At 42.0% G+C, this 16877-nt stretch overlaps 1 protein-coding gene across 2 annotated transcripts in view; it reads right to left on the bottom strand.

The window, feature by feature from the left end:
- The window catches only part of LOC141764167 (adenylate cyclase 9), a 40658-nt gene that overhangs the window by 14081 nt on the left and 9700 nt on the right, over window positions 1-16877 (bottom strand). For both annotated transcript variants that reach the window (XM_074629155.1, XM_074629156.1), the window contains exon 2: window positions 52-242. In XM_074629155.1, the coding sequence (XP_074485256.1) occupies window positions 52-242 (191 nt within the window). The remainder of the gene's footprint in view (window positions 1-51; window positions 243-16877) is intronic.

Genomic DNA, 16877 nt, shown 5'->3' with positions numbered 1-16877 from the left:
GGTATCCATCTTTATGTTGCACCCTCAACTTTTTTGTTTCTTCTGACTTACCCCGATCCTGTCTGGAGGTTGGTGGGGCTCAGCAGCCTGTGCTCCCCCAGGGATTAGGTCCGGTGTGCGGGGCTGAGGACAGGGGGAGAGGCTGACCCCAACAAAATCTCCGCCCGGCAGTCCCACCTGAGAACAGCCACACTGCACATCAAGCTCCAACTTCCTTCCTGAAATCAGGTAGGTTTTCAGTCCTGAGGAGAAGCAAAAGCAAAAAACACGTCCTCTGTTTAGAACTTCATGATCATGATTTTCATAATTTTCTTGGTTTGACTTTAAGAGACGGTCAGATGTTCCTAGAAAGCATCATTGTTGATGTCACACTGAAAACGCAATTCTTTCAACAACTCGAGAGGCTGGACCACCGCAAAGTTATAAGCTATTTATTTATGCCAAGCATTCACTGGGCAACTAATCCTCTAATGTGAGGATTGCTGCATGTCACATCTGCGTACTCTAATCTGATGCTGAAACAATTAGTCAATCTGCAGGACAATTAGTGATTGTAATTTTGATAATTGATTGTTTAAGTGAGATCTCAAGTACAAATACCTAACATGCTGGTTATAGCTTCAAAGATGCTAAAATTTGCTTGTGTTTCTTTGTTTTATAATTATGGCTCCTGGCATCATATGAAACTAGAAAACCTGACGAATCCATTTGTACCAACCATGTCATACTAGCTAAATAAGGAAGGAGGCTGAATAACGCTCCAAATTTACGCAAATTTGTCGCGAGGAAAAACTGACATGGCTATTTTCAAAGGGGTCCCTTGACCTCTGACCTCCAGATATGTGAATGAAAATGGGTTCTATGGGTACCCACGAGTCTCCCCTTTACAGACATGCCCACTTTATGATAATCACATGCAGTTTGGGGCAAGTCATAGTCAAGTCAGCACACTGACACACTGACAGCTGTTGTTGCCTGTTGGGCTGCAGTTTGCCATGTTATGATTAGAGCATATATTTTATGCTAAATGCAGTACCTGTGAGGGTTTCTGGACAATATCTGTCTTTGTTTTGTGTTGTTAATTGATTTACAATAATAAATATATACATACATTTGCATAAAGCAGCATATTTGCCCACTCCCATGTTGATAAGAGTATTAAATACTTGACAAATCACCCTTTAAGGTACATTTTGAACAGATAAAATATATGTGTGATTCATTTGCGATTCATTGTGATTAACTATGGACAATAATGCGATTAATTGCGATTAAATATTTTAATCGATTGACAGCCCTCTATATAACATTATGAAACAAACACTGATGAGACTAAATCTGACTTGATATTCCACAGTAACACTCATAATTAAGTGACAGGCATTCGTGATTGTTGACCTTTTGTGAAAAGATTTTTCACTTGTGATATCAGTGGCTTGTTGCAGACATACAATAATCAGCCACCCTTTGTTGATGCTCACACTCTGACAAGCGGGTGGTAATGCAATACTGGGTGTTTCACCAACTACGTTTGCACATCAGCCCAGAGCTCTGGCCATGTTCACACTAGTGTAGGGCCAACAGGGAAATATACAAACAGTGGATTAGAGTAGTGGCCCGTAGCCAGCCGCTATCAGCCTGTCCAAACACACAGTGACCTGGCTAGCTGGCCTCTTTGTTCAAACAGCTAAAGGTGCTAACCTTGTTAGCAGCATGGTGATGGCTGGAGGAACAACTGTAGGCCATAAAGGAACCTGGTCCAGGAGTCTTTATGGGCTCCCTGCCTCCAACTGATTGCTGGTGTTACTATTCAGGGAACCCCTCATTTAGCACCGCTGCTCCATGGGCATGAGTTGTCCCTACAGCACAGACTAGAGCCGAGTTTCAACACTACTTCTGTGTTTTTGTAGCAACCCTACTGCAGCCCATTACTGGATCAGTGAGCTTATAAGTACGTAAGATAAGAGCTTCCAGGAAAAAAATACTGTATGCACGCCTAACTCAGCTATGTCTAAGATTGTTGTCATATTTTGACAGGATTATCGCTGCAGATCATTTCTAAATAACACATACAAAAGTAATAGATGTTTGCTATTTCAGCTTTGTCTTAGTTGTTTTGCAAATTAAATATATTGTATTGTCTCTGCGTTACTCACAGTATGAAAACAGTTGCAACTGAAGCCCTAACTGTGTAAAATGCAGCTTTTATTGAGTTCCACTTTACAAACTAAAGCTTGCATGTACCCTGGAGATGTTTTCTATTTAGTTTGGAAGTTATCTGGAGTGAATGAGCCTAGAACAACTTATTTAAAATATATGAATATGAAAAAGACACATTAAATAAGTCAATCAAATAAGCAAAATTCTTTCTATCCTTTAAAATAGTTGATGTTGCCCCTCTCTGACACAAGAACATTTAACTTGAACTCTCCTTTGGTGCATGGCGTGAAGAAATGCTTTGGAAGTAAATCTAGAACGATCCATTCAGTGAAACTCCTCATGACCCAACGTCTATACGTCATGTTAACCAACATCATGTAGTTTCTTATTCAACAGAAAAAGGGAACGATATGCGATGATGTGCCAACCTGTGTAAGTGTGTAAGCAACCGACCCACATGTGAAAGCATGTGCGTCAGCCTGATGCTGAGTGGGTGTGTCCACGAGTCGTGTGTGTACTACAGAATATTTGCAAGTTTTCTTGTGAATCCAACAGGCACTCAAACACACGCACACGCACACGCACACGCACACGCACACACTCCCTCCTGTCAGTCTGTCTCTCCTCTCGCCAGATGTATCTACAGTTTTAATATCTCTCCATCTCTTTCAATCCTCCCTCTCTGTACAAGTTAACTCCTTTTCTTCTACTCTCTCCACTTTTTACTAATTTTAGTGAGTCAGTGTAATAGAAATCTAATCGGTTGTAGCAGAATCAGTTTTAAAGCGAGAGATGGTGAAGATACTGCTATCATATCAAACTAGAAAACCTAAGGAATCCATTTGTAGCAATCATGTCACACTAGCTTGTCAGGAAGGAGGCTAAATAATGCTACAACTTTACGCTAAATTTTATCGAGGAAAAACTGGCATGGCCATTTTCAAAGGGGTCCCTTGACCTCTGACCTCAAGATATGTGAATGAAAATGGGTTCTATGGGTACCCACGAGTCTCCCCTTTACAGACATGCCCACTTTATGATAATCACATGCAGTTTGGGGCAAGTCATAGTCAAGTCAGCACACTGACACTCTGACAGCTGTTGTTGCCTGTTGAGCTGCAGTTTGCCATGTTATGATTTGAGCATATTTGTTATGTAAATGCAGTACCTGTGAGGGTTTCTGGACAATAGTTGTCATTGTTTTGTGTTGTTAATTGATTTCCAATAATAAATATATACATACATTTGCATAAAGCAGCATATTTGCCCACTCCCATGTTGATAAGAGTAGTTAAATACTTGACAAATCTCCCTTTAAGGTACATTTTGAACAGATAAAAAATGTGTAATTAATTTGCGATTAATCCTGATTAACTATGGACAATATTTTAATCGATTGACAGCCCTAAAAAAGATACATCAGAGGTTAAGTTGGCCGCTGTGGAACCAATGGGCATGACTGAGTTTCACCACAGCTTTCTGTTCAGCTTTCCTGTCTGTATAAATAAAATTAGTTAAGAATGCGTAACTAACAATGAACTTATCTTGGGAGTCTGGGAGCACTGTGTGTGTCTTGTTCCGTGCCCTGGGACAGTGTCGGCTTGGCAGACGTCCTCAGCCTGTAGGCCAACAACAGCCCTAACTTAGGGTTCGAGTCCTTTGCCAAGCGAGCGACAAAGCCCATTTATGAGATCTCGACCCACTCAAACAAACACACACACACACACTGTCACACAAAGGTTTACGCCTGTTCCCTGCCGTCCATTCAGCTCAGAGGCAAGAGTTGTGTACACCCAAATTATTTTAAAATACTAAGTCAGTACATTTCATTGCAAAAGAAGTAAATAAGCTAAAAGCTTTTTTTTTTCTTTTCTTCTTGTAATGTTTGCCTTGCTGGGAACTTTGGAAATGAGTGTTCTGTATATGTAGTCGTACTTCCGGTTTGCAGTTTGATGAGATCGGCTGCTCAAGTGACAGAAGAACCTCAAATGATTTACTGTAATGTATTGAATTTATGTATGTTATTCTGTAATTTTTTTAAACTTTGAGGTCAGTAAAAGACCAGAATGACTCTAGCTAGAGACCTAGAGGCGTACAATGACAACAGACACTTATTTTGTGATCTTCCTTCTTACTCTAGTAGACGGGAGGCAAAATGCTGACAAGTTAGAGACAGACACAGAGGAGATAGCGAAAGCAAAGTGGCAAACGGCGAAGAGATGGCGAGGGGGAGGAAGAGACCGAGAGTACTTTGAAGGTCACTGAGTTTAGCATGCCTTGCATAACCCACATTCCTTGTCTACTTCCATTTCAGCTTTCTAACTTTATCAACAGCTTGCTCTAAACTCTTAAACAGGCCTTGAATTGTGAGGGCGTTTAAAGGCTTGACATAACAGACACTGAAAATTTTTAGTTTTCCGACCGTCAACTGCACAACAGGTTAATGTGTGTGTGTGTGTGTGTGTGTGTGCTCGAGTGTCAACTACTTTCTAGACAGTAAAGTGCTTCTGTATCTTCTGTGTGTATATCCAAGCTCTACGGCATAACAGGGCTAATCCTTTACTACTACTGCAGCCAAAGTCATTGAAACACAATGGTCTCCTGGGTGTGTGTATATCTGCTTGTGTGAGTGTGTGTGTGTGTGTGTGTGTGTGTGTGTGTTGATCTTCTCCAGGCTCTGTAAAGGCAGCACTCTGGGAAAGAAACTGACACCAGCACTTTAAAGTCTCAATGCAGCTCAATGGTTTTTATTGATTTATTCAGACCAGCTGGCTGAAGCAGAGACGGTTCAGCTGAGGACAGCTACTACTACTACTACAACAACTAGACATACAAACACACACACACACGGACAAATAAATGCCCATACAGTATGTATGTAGACCTAGTCCTGTACACACTGGCAGACCTCAGGACCCAACACAACCTCCACTACATGTGACAACATGAGCAAAACATGGAAATTACTGACTTCGGTGGGGCTCCTTCATCTTATTGTTTGTGCCTGTTATCGACACTTGGCATTTCATTTTTCCAGCGATTTTCATAAACATTTTTAATACTTTTACACTCTTTATGTGCATTGTTAAATAACCCAAAACATTAGACCTCCTTTACAACTAGAGAATAAGATTTGAATGTGCAAGTTAAGAGCCAATTCATTTTTAATGAGATGTTTTTTCAACTGTTCGGAGCCAGAGAAGGTAACAGATGATGGTACTGCTGACACAATACCAAAATTATGACTTTGATAGGATACCTGCCTAAATATCTTGATACCAATACTGAAACACTACCACACATCTTCTGGCTGTGTGTGTGCGTGTGCACTCTTGAATCGTGTACTCTCTCGCAATTCTACATTGGCAACTAAATCCTAATCTTATCATTTTTGGACATGCCCTCTCCATGATAGCTGGCTCGTGTGTTGGTCTCAGCTGCTCTGCCGTGTCCTAGTTGGTTGCCAGGTTTGCACGCATTGCACTAAAAATCACCCAATCATGTTTCAAAAAGAAAACATAACATGTCAATATCTAGAAAAATGCAAAAATTTGTATAAATAAGTTAAGTCCTTCCGAGTCATCTGTCTTAAGTCTAAGTCAAGTCTCTCAAGTCAGGAATCCCAAGGTAAAGTCAAGTCTTTTATCAATGTTAGTCAAGCAGGTCTCAAGTCCTCGAATTTGAGACCCGAGTCTGACTTGAGTCCCCCACCTCCGAAGGAGAAACTCTTAAATAAGATCAGCTCTTTACACGTTCACATCTCCATCTTCACATGTCACACTGCTGCTTATAAAAGGTTAAATCCTTGCAGAGATAAGTACGAGCAGTAACCTACTGTAAGCTATTTTGTTGAGTTGACTCTGAGCGAAATGCTCTGAATGAGTTTAAGTTCCCTCCACTAAGCAGTGATACAGTGTATACGTCTAGGGTTTTTATTGTGAAAGGTAAGAACGAAAAGAGTGAAGCTGTAATGTGTCGCCGCTGCCGTTGACAAGGTGGGAGCAATAAGGAGTTTGCCGTCTTGGTTCAGACTGCGGAGCCTCTGTGTTATTATTTTATTACCTTCATAAGTTTCGATGCAACTCGTAAACCTCGGTTACAGTACTTCAGTGCCATATTGCACTTTGTGCGTCTGCTTTGTCGACAAGCCATGGACGGTCGGCAAAAGCACTTTGCAGCGTGCATATGAGAGAGAAAAAAACGGTTGGCACGCCCACTATGCCTGCAGGGAGTAGAAGCAGAGGGCTGACACGCATGCTTGGTGCAACTCATAGAAACGGCTCTTATTAAAACACTATCATCCTTAAAGTAGGCTACCAGCGCTAGTTGAATGGGGTATAGTAGCGTTTTTAACAGCAGGGTATTGTGAAACTTTACTAGTATCGGTATACCGTGCAACACTAGATGCTGGTACTCTTTGTGGGGATCAAATCGAATTGGAAGCAGCGCAGTGAAGTAACAGTTGGTTTACCTGAGGTTGGATCCATTCAAGTCTAATGTCCCCTTACTAACTTAGTTGAAAAGTTGCATACGTTTCCAGGTGCGCAAAATAATATGAAAATAGAAACATCTGCACCAGGTATTCAGCAGCAAAAACTCTGCAATAAACACTAACTCACAACTAAATAAATGTCAATTTCTGTTAAGACTAATTTGGTTGTTCATGTGTGTAGGTATGTAGAGTGCACATACAACCACCACCCTCCAGAAGGACAGAGCCCTTTATACACCGACTTTGGACACGTTAGACACCCTTTCCAGGAAATATGCAGCATCTGCCTGTCTGAGACATATCGGAAGGTGATATATCCGAACGAACGAGCACACAAACATGGCCTTTCCTGCGAGTATGACTCATCCAAGGTAATGCACTGCAGTGTAATTGCCTTTGCCCCCGCATATCCTCATTTATTAGAAATACAACATGCAAACACACACACACACACACCACATGCAGAGTCACTTCCACAAGACCAAATATAAAGTGTGTATGCACGTGAACGAATGAATCAATGAATGAATGAACAGAAGCATCAATGGAGAGGAAGCGTAGCTGAGTCGTCACATTCCACATGTACAGCCGAAGACCATACACACCATAGACACACACACACACATCCGAAAATTACTCTCCTATGAACACGCTCCCAAACTCACTAACACAGCCATGCATACCCATTCAAACACGCTACACTAGTGCTGAAACATCTGGTAAATTCATCGATTGATAGGAAATTATTCTAAAACAATAATTCGATAATGAAATACTATAAACACTTAAATCATTTCTTGAGCAAAAATGTTAACATTTGCTGCTTTTCTCTAAATCACATCATTGTAAAAAGCATTTTTTTTTTGGTATGGGACTGTTTTTCGTACAAAATCTATCTAAAGAGAGCGTCTTAGGTTCTGGGAAATTGTGATGAGTCTTTTTTACTATTTGCTGACATCATACAGAATAAACAATGAATTAATTAACCAGAAAGTGGAAAATGGAAAAAAGATCAATTACATGGAAATCATCATCAGCTGCAGGCCAACAAATCTGCGGTTACCAACATAGTTGCTCACTCACACTCAAATGCTGGTGAATAATTGCACAGCTTTGCATACCTGCGTACACACATACGCACACTCTCGCCCTCTAGCCATGCTGCACGCTAACACACTAACACACAAACTCCAGGAAGTTAATTCCTCTAAAAGGCTTGTGTGCAAACTCACACAAATTAACACACTCAAAAAAGTGGAAAAGCACACACACACACACACACACACACACACACACACACACACACACACACACACAGGCCCTGCTCAGCAGTCCCCGCTGTGAGAGTGTCTGGGTGAACGTTTTAGACTAAAGCCGACATTTCAGACGATCCCCACCGGGCCGTCCCAATCTGGACTATGTACTTCCTGACAAATGACCTTTGACCTCATGGCGGCTTCCAAGCACATGATCAAAACCATCCCTAGTGACCCAAAGGTCGCCAGCTCCCCTCTAGTCCCACACATAGAAAAGTGAAAATGTGTGTGAATATGAGAGACCGAGGGAAACAAAGAGAGACACACAACATTTACTCAAACTAATTAAGCATCAAAGCAACTTAAGTCGACCTCAAAACTGAAGCAGACGAAGACAAATTAAGGCTTAACTTCCCCTTCATCTAACCTTTTCTCTCATTCTTTACTTTCATCTTGCTGCTTGGAACAGTCAGAAAATAAACAACTCCAGCACTAAAAATAGACTTCGACTTGTTTTCCCTTTTCGCAGACTTGGCCTTCCCTCTGTCCAACTTCTACTACCGCTCTAACCTTCGCCTTCAACTTGTTTCTCTTTAGTGTTGCCAAACCTTACATCTTTCACAGCCTCTCACTACCTATCGTTATATCTAGCTACTCTGTCTTGTCTCTGCTGTCATGTTCTCTAATTTTTTTGCCATCTTCCTTTCACTTAAACCTTCTCCCACCGATCTCTCTTTTCTTTCTACCCCTCCTCCCTTCCCTACCCTCCAGTTTTCTCCCTGGTCAGTGGCGGGTCTTGAGAACAGGCCTCGTGCAATAGCAGATGCCTCCATATTTGGACACACTGATGGAGCCGAGGGATGAGGCGATCGCACGATCCTCCTTCAAATACGCTCCCATTCCTCCCTCCCATCCATCCATCCCTACTTCCCTCCTCCCATCCTTCTTTTGTGCCATCATTTTAGTCCAGGGAGTTCCTCGCTCGCTCCCTCTTCTTCTTCCCTTTCTTTTTTCTCTCAAACTCATTTATCTCTTTTTTAAATCATACTCTGGGGATTTAATAAAACCTCTATTGGCAGCCTAGTGGATCAGACTTCCTGGGTTTGGGTCAAACACTAGACCTTGGTCACATCATCCAGAACTTGTTCTAACTGGAACCAGTTCCAAAAGACTGAAGCGCAATGAGAAACAATACTGCTTACAGATTTATGGCTGCCAAAAATCTAGTGAAAGTAAAGGTGGGTTTTTTTGGGCTTCATACATATACTGTATTTCTGTTTCTTTTTGTGCTCAAATAACATGAAAAGAATTGGAACGAGGATTCAAAAACAGTTTGATAAACAGAATTGGAATCAGGATTGACAAAACCAAAGTGATACCCAAACCGTAGTCGTCGTCCCCCCCCCCCCTCTCTTCCTGTTGTTTTCCACTAACATTACATCTGACTAATGAAGGCGAAATGGTTAAAGAATACATACATCCTTTTTTCATCATTCACCATCTGTGTGTCAATGGCTCTTCCCTCAGGAGATCCTACAAATGTGTGTGTGTGTGTGTGTGTGTGACATATAGTGCAGTGGGTTGACAGGAACAGTGACGCACTCCGACTGTCACTGCGTCACTAAGGCAAACGCACGCACACGCACACGCACACGCACACACAGAACTGTTAAAAGGCATTTTAGTGTCTCACTTCACAGAGGCTCCGAGTTTCTCTAGGGGAGGCTGTCGCTCAGCGGCAGAGGACAGTCCTTGAGCAAGAAATGACCAACCTTGGTCCCTCTGCAAAGGGGAAGCCAATGACGACTGACACGTCACTTTGTTTCATGCATGAGCACACACATGAGCCACATGTTAACTCTAAGCACGCTGGAAGGTGCATGGTATTCAAATACCAGAGCGATCGCACGGAAAGGCGTCGGAATAACACGATAATGCGCAAGGCAAAAGCGTGTAATAAGAACGCTCTTCTTACTTTAGGTGTGACATTTTCACGCCATGTAGTCTGTACTGACTGCATTGTAAAAACATCCATGTGGATATACAATGCTCGGAGCTAGTGATGTAGAACAAAAAGGGAGAAAGACTGCTTATGGTGGGCGGGAGGGGAGGTGGATGGGTCCAACAAACACAGAACTTTGAACTAGAAGATCAGTGATCGAGACTGGTGTTTTGTTTTGCAAGTTACGTTAGTGACTTTTGTCACGTTTTTATAATGACGCTTGTCACGTTATTTATACGTTTACATAGTTAACGTACTTATTTTAAGCCCAACCATGATGTTTTCTAAACCTAAGTGGTTTTGCTGCCTAAACCTCAGTGAGTGGTTTTGTTGCCCCCTGCTGGTAGGCTACTGCACCTTCATAAAGGTGAGGCAACACTAAGGGCGCTTTCACATTAGGTACGATTGATCCGTACCGTGCCACTGGACTTTGGGGACAAGTGTACTCGGATCCGGGCCCGGGTCCCTAATGTGAAAGAACCTAAACACGCTATCCTCTGGTGGACCGGCGGGTCTATTACACGCTTCGTCGTGATATCGGGTTGCAGCTACATACATGCAGCGAGGTTTGTTATACTTATGAGGTCTTCTCTTCGTATAACATATTTTTAGGGGTGCACAATCACACTTGAATTGTATGGTCTCATTTGAGTCATACGGTTGTTGCATGGTATGATTCATTCTGCTGTATGCCATGGATTTGTCGACCACTCGCATAAATGCGTGCACACACACACACATACCTCCCCCGCTGCCCTAAGCTAGACTGTGGGAAATCCTTGGGAAAGGGTCATGACCAGAAAACATGCTCCTTCTTCTTCTCTCTCTCCCTCCATCTTCTGTTCGTCCCTCTATTGCAACACAACTCTCTCTTTCCACAGACCACCAGGGAACAGCGCTTTACATGCTGTTTATAGTACTTGATACTGACTTGACTGATACAGGTTTTTAAAGGTCAGCACTTACATTTTTAGACAGACAGCTCTGATGTTTTGTGCCAAATGCTGCATTTGAAAAAATATATTTTAATGCTTAAAACATCACTAATTTGCAGCATTTTATCTGACATTCACGGTGGTCATAAAAGTGCTATTGCTGTTTTGTTGGTTAGTGGTATCTAAAACAAAAACGCAAACCACAACACATTAAGAGCTTCAGGTCTTTAAAAAAAGGCTCATTACCTGTCACAATATTGAACACTTACTCAGGGAGAAATCCATCAAAGTAGAGGCTTGCTGATTTCTCCACTAAGGCCCTGTTCAACCCTGGCATTAACATGCGTCTTGGGTGATCCGATCACAAGTGGACATCACAAGTGAACGCATCCATTGAGAACGCATTGAGATCCGATCGCTCAGACCACATTCAGAGGTGGTCTGGGCCACATATGGCCACATTCTTTTAGCAGTATATACGAAAATGAGTCCCGGGCCACATTAAGGGCTGCCTACTTAACAGACACCCCGCTTGGATCTGCGGGGTCTCACTGCGTTCCTGGTCTGCCTCGCAACATGGAAAAGACTTCTGTATTATTATTCTGTCTGTCCACTTGCCTCAATAGACCAGCATGGAATGAAATTACAAAATATATTGTACACAGTAATGTAAGTTAGGTGTGCACCCTGCAATCCTCCTTAATTGGAGAAACTAACTCTCTAGCTCTGACTCTTCCCTGGTAGTCATTCTCCACCCACATATACTGAACGAAACACCTTCATGTCACTTCTTTCTAGACCAAAGGCCATGCTGGGAAACCGAGGGAATTATTGACAGAAGTAGGCAGGTTATGGGAAAGAGGGCACACCTTGCAAGTAAGGCACTTTGCCTAACAGATAACTCCCCTCTTTCAATTCAGTTCAATTTAATTTAATTTAATTTAATTTAATTTAATGTAATGTAATTTAATTTAATTTAATTCAATTTAATTTAATATGCTTTATTGGCAAGGATAATATTGCCAAAGCCTCAAATAATAATGAAATGAATGATTATAAAGAAAAAGGTACAAGGCACAATTCATAAAATCACTACAGAGTGCGACTACCATTGAAGTCACACACATTACAAACATTATGGGGGGAAAGGTATGAATAAACAGTTAAAGCTTCAGTCGGCAGAATATTTTTGGCATCATTGGGCAAAAAATCCATAATAACCTTTCAGCATATTGTAATTCAAGTGTTCTGAGAGAAAACTAGACTTCTGCACCTCCTCATGGCTCTGTTTTCACAGGTCATCACAGGTCATTTCAGAGAGAGAGCGTTCCTATTGGCTGTGCTCCGGCTGGTGGGCGGTGCTTTGCATTTCCTGAACAGATCTCAACATGGCTGTCGGGTCACAAACGTTCTCATTTTACGGCTAAACAGTACACTACAAGATGTTTCTGATAACATTTGAGGCAAGAAATAGGCATTACAGTAACAGAATATTGATTCATATTTGATCGGGGCAGGGAGGGTACTGTACACAGTCTATAGTGGTTATTTGCATAAAAACACAATTCAAATGATTATGATTATTTAAATATTTGCTTAGATTAAAAGCAAGCTGCTTAGAGCTAGTGTTAGGATGTGAAATAGGTCATAATATATCTTATATCTATTTTATATTACTGTGAAAACATCTCCTTCAAACAAATGGATTTATTCAAGTTTCTTACCAAAAACGTAATTTTACACATCATGATAACGTTGTTATTTACCTTCACCCTTGAACGCCTCATAATAATAACTCAATGGCACCTCCGTTAACGTTAGTAGCTCCGTTATTTAGGAAATCAGGACGTTGCTGCTAACGGCTGCTAACAGCTAACGTTACTAACTCTCCTCCTGTTGATTTCAACGGTTTGTTGTTCATAGTGTTGCATTCTCAGGGAAAAAGTAGTGTTCATCCCCTCAGGTTTATAGCGTCATGCTCTTGAGCGCTTTTTTTCTCTCCGCCGTGTCTCCGGTCCCAAAGAAACTGAAACATGATACAGCGTGCTTATGAGTCATTGTGCGCCGTAACTGTTGGAAAGCATCAATAAGAGGAATCGATAGTCACGGAGGCATGAGATTCCAAGCAACTGGACAAGTAAGAACCCGTTGTTAACGGGAACCGATTCTCTATTCCCAGCGTTTTCCCTGTCTGCCAAATTGGCGGATGGCCTGATGATTTTATCTGTCACTGTCAACAATTTACAAGCATTTGACGGATGACGGGTGCTGATTTCAGACCCCGCCCTCCACCATAAGAAGGATTCAGTGTGTTTGTCTCGCTTTTTTTTTTACTTTCACTTGTGATGGCCTTGTCTTTCATAGCCAGACCTGTCTCCACAGCGCTGTGTCAGAGCTAAAGAAAATCTAACTACATGCATTATCATTCTGGTATAGCGGAAAAAACACTCACAGAACGCTTGTGTTGATTTCTTTAAACCAAACACAATCGTCTTAAGCGGCGCTAAGCACAGGATGCAGCGATGGTGCCCTTGCAAAATAGATAGCAGAGATAGCGGAAGGGGAGGAGAATGCGGTTGAAATGTGCAGCCAATGGCAGGCTTATACCCACAGACTACATCCGGTGAGTCAGACTAGTGATCACCCAAATCTCATCCTTACTTTTCCCCACATTGGCTATTGACTCTCTTTCTCTCTCTCTTATAAGCTCTTTAGCTATATAAACCAGTGCAAAGGAAGCTCATGGATTTTTTAACAGGCTTGAGGCCGCACTCTGTATATATTATTCAGAACAGCCGTTTAACACAGCTCCACTCCAGCATACTTGAGTTGGCGCACACACACACACGCACAAACACACAGGACAGTAGAGACAACCGGCTGCTGTTGCCACACTGGCACATACAGCTGTCGCAAAAGTGGAATTTTAAACCGTTGACGTATTCCACACAAAATACAGACTATAGCAGGTAAATGGGGGATATTTATGTGGCTCCATATGTGCAAACCCAAAATGAAGTTTACAGAAAGCCATGACCCTGCTATTCTGACATTCTGTATGAGCTGGCCAATTAGTAACAGTATGACAGGCGTGTCAGATAGGCCTTGGTCTCCAGGAAGTGGATTATCAGGGCTATCCAGCATTTTATGGCCAGCAATGTGCATGACAAGGCAGAAAACATTTTCCCAAAGTAACAGCGTTGCAAACGCTTAAAAAGCCACTTGCGATGGCCTGGTGGTCTGAGCTGCTGCTTTCCACATAACCACAACATCTGTGGTTCGAATCCGGCCAAAGACCTTTGTTAAATGTCATCATCCCCCTCTCTTTCTCTCTCCTCCTACATTTCTTGTCGGCCTCTGTACAGTACGTACGCTATGAATTAAAAGCTATATTGCCCAAACAGGCCCACACTGATAGAGCATTGCATCTTTATTGAGTTTCCGCACGACTTGAGTGATTACGCAAGACAGCTTTATCAATATCTACACAATGTTGAAATATTTTCTGGTGATTTTAAGTTACATGTTTCGGGCAAAAAAGCTACTGCAGGGTGGCACCAGTGAAGAAATAGCAAATCACCTTGTGTGTAATACAACAGCAAATGAGACCAGGTAGTGAGTGCATCCACCTGTAACAAGTCACATTCCAGTAATTTAGTGGCATGGCTTAATTTGGTTATGAGATAATACAGGCAAACACACACACACACACACACACGTGTAAAGACAATGTAATTTGTCTGTTATGTAATTCTTCATTGAATGACGGCTCACAAACAAACATAAGCTAGTGCAAGCTTTGGTCTCTATCACATAGACACACGCTGGATATACTGGACAGATCTGTCAAAAAGATTAAATGCAATACAAGCAGGTGACTCATCTATTTGGGATTTATTTCATTGCAGCAATTTACTCAGACTTCTTCTAAAAATAGCTGGATGTATTGCATAGACAGCAAACTGCCGGGAGAGACTAGTTAAAGATTAAGTGCATGTGTTTGCACACTACACATGCAATCAGGCTAGGACAGGGTTGGGCACGCTTATCAACACTGAACACACGAACACGTTTGAGTCAACACATTCTTGAGCAATAGGAATGACAAACTTCTCATGAAATATGTGGGGTGGATGAATAAAAGAAAGCTGATTACACAACGGCGTGGGAGAGAGAATGACCGTTTGACACTACAGATCTTCTAGGAGAGAGAGAGATGGGGAGGATGCCAGAAAGCGTTGTTACAGGTCTATTGGGATAGAGGGTGAGGGATGCAGAAGAGGAGTAGGAGAGACAAGACTATCTGTAGAAAGCTCCTGCTATCAGTGCTTCTGACCTCCCCTTATACTCTGCTGGTTCTTTGGCTACTGGCTGTCACTGTTAAATTATGATTTAGTGTCAGATTTACACCGTCCTTTCTCTGGAACACACACACATTGTATTAATGATAATGGAATTAGGATGTACCTAACATAATCTTGTAGAAGGGCATTATGTAAGTAATTGCAAGTCCACTCCTGTACAGTATGTGTGTGTGTGTGCAGCGCTGGAAAGTCAGGCAGAACAGCACTGATAATGCTTTTTCATCTTTGAATCTCTTTAAACTTTGCTAAACCTCCATTTTTTCCCAGCTGAATGATTCTATTCAGAAAATTTGTGTGCTACAATTTATCTTTGTCTGATGATAGTGTGCATGGCCAAATGTAGAAGGAGGTAATTTCCAAAACATTGTGAATGAAAAATACCCTGCCTGGAACTCCAACTTGTGTGCCACAGGTTTATCTCAGCCGTCACAGAATCCTAAATATTGTTTAACAAATGTTAGGAGCTAAATTAAATGTACTGACATTGCTTTACTGAGTGGCACACAGGTAGCAAAACACTGCTGCTGTCATGGGTATTAGTGAAGAGGAATTTGTCAAGCTGGACGAATTTCAAAAGTGCTTTTTACCAGTATGTTTCCACCATCACCATGGAGACCTAAAGGTTAGAGAAGCGAGCTAGTGACCGGAATCTTGCCGGTTCAATCCCCCGCATAAATTTGGGCGGGGAAAGTGAACACTTCCAGGTGTGAATGTGATCAGGGCGTTCCTGAAAAAGAGAGAATTGCTCTCAGTGAATCTCCCCTGAAATAAAGGTAAAAAAATAAAAATAAATAAATAAATAAAATCACATGAAATCCAGTTTGGACAGGATTAGTGAGTGATAAAACATGAACTCTGGTCTTCTTTAATTGCCTGCCACTGTGACCCCCTTTACACCTGGCATTAAAATGCATCTCGTATCCAGATTTTATCTAGATATGATTTAACCTGATTACATTCACACCTGGTATTAACATGTGTCTCCAGTGTCCACATTAAGATCCGATCACTGAAAGAGCTGAGAGGAAGCCTCCGGAGGCTGCACTACGCATGGTCTTTCTTGACATGCTGCCGGAGAGGCGGTGCGTAATGCGCGGACACATCAGCCTAAAACGCTGCCGTTAAGGGGGAGAGGGCCCGCAAACATGACTTTAAGGTACATTACTGAGGGATGAGGAGCGGAGACGCTGAGAAGAGACACAGCGGTGGCGGTGATCTCTCTGGTCACAGCGGTTCAGTGACCAGAGGAGTGCTGCGAACGCGCTGCAGAACAGCCTTAGCATTTCATATTTCCGCCCATGTAGTTGTTGTATTTGAATTGAAAACGCAATTGCATTTACACTTGTGTTCAATGTGGTCACAATGCGTCTCTGATCACCGGATCACATTCCGTCCTCAAGGTGTTTTGGGTGCATTTACACCTGTACTGTACTTTCATGTTGTGAAGCACCACCTTATTGCAATCCGATCACCCAAAACGCATTTTAATACCAGGTGTAAATGGGGTCAGTGATGAATGTCACACCTAGGGTAAAGACACATGCTGTAGTAAAAATGTTGCTAAAACAAAAGAAAAAAGCAATCTAGCCGATTACCACTGCAACAATCACAATGTATGATCTTTTTATGCCTCTCACCTTCACCAGTACATTTTTGCCTGGTCTCCAT

This window comes from Sebastes fasciatus, chromosome 3 (assembly GCF_043250625.1).
Source record: "Sebastes fasciatus isolate fSebFas1 chromosome 3, fSebFas1.pri, whole genome shotgun sequence".
Taxonomy (NCBI): Eukaryota; Metazoa; Chordata; class Actinopteri; order Perciformes; family Sebastidae; genus Sebastes; species Sebastes fasciatus.
This window is presented reverse-complemented; position numbering and strand designations above follow the sequence as displayed.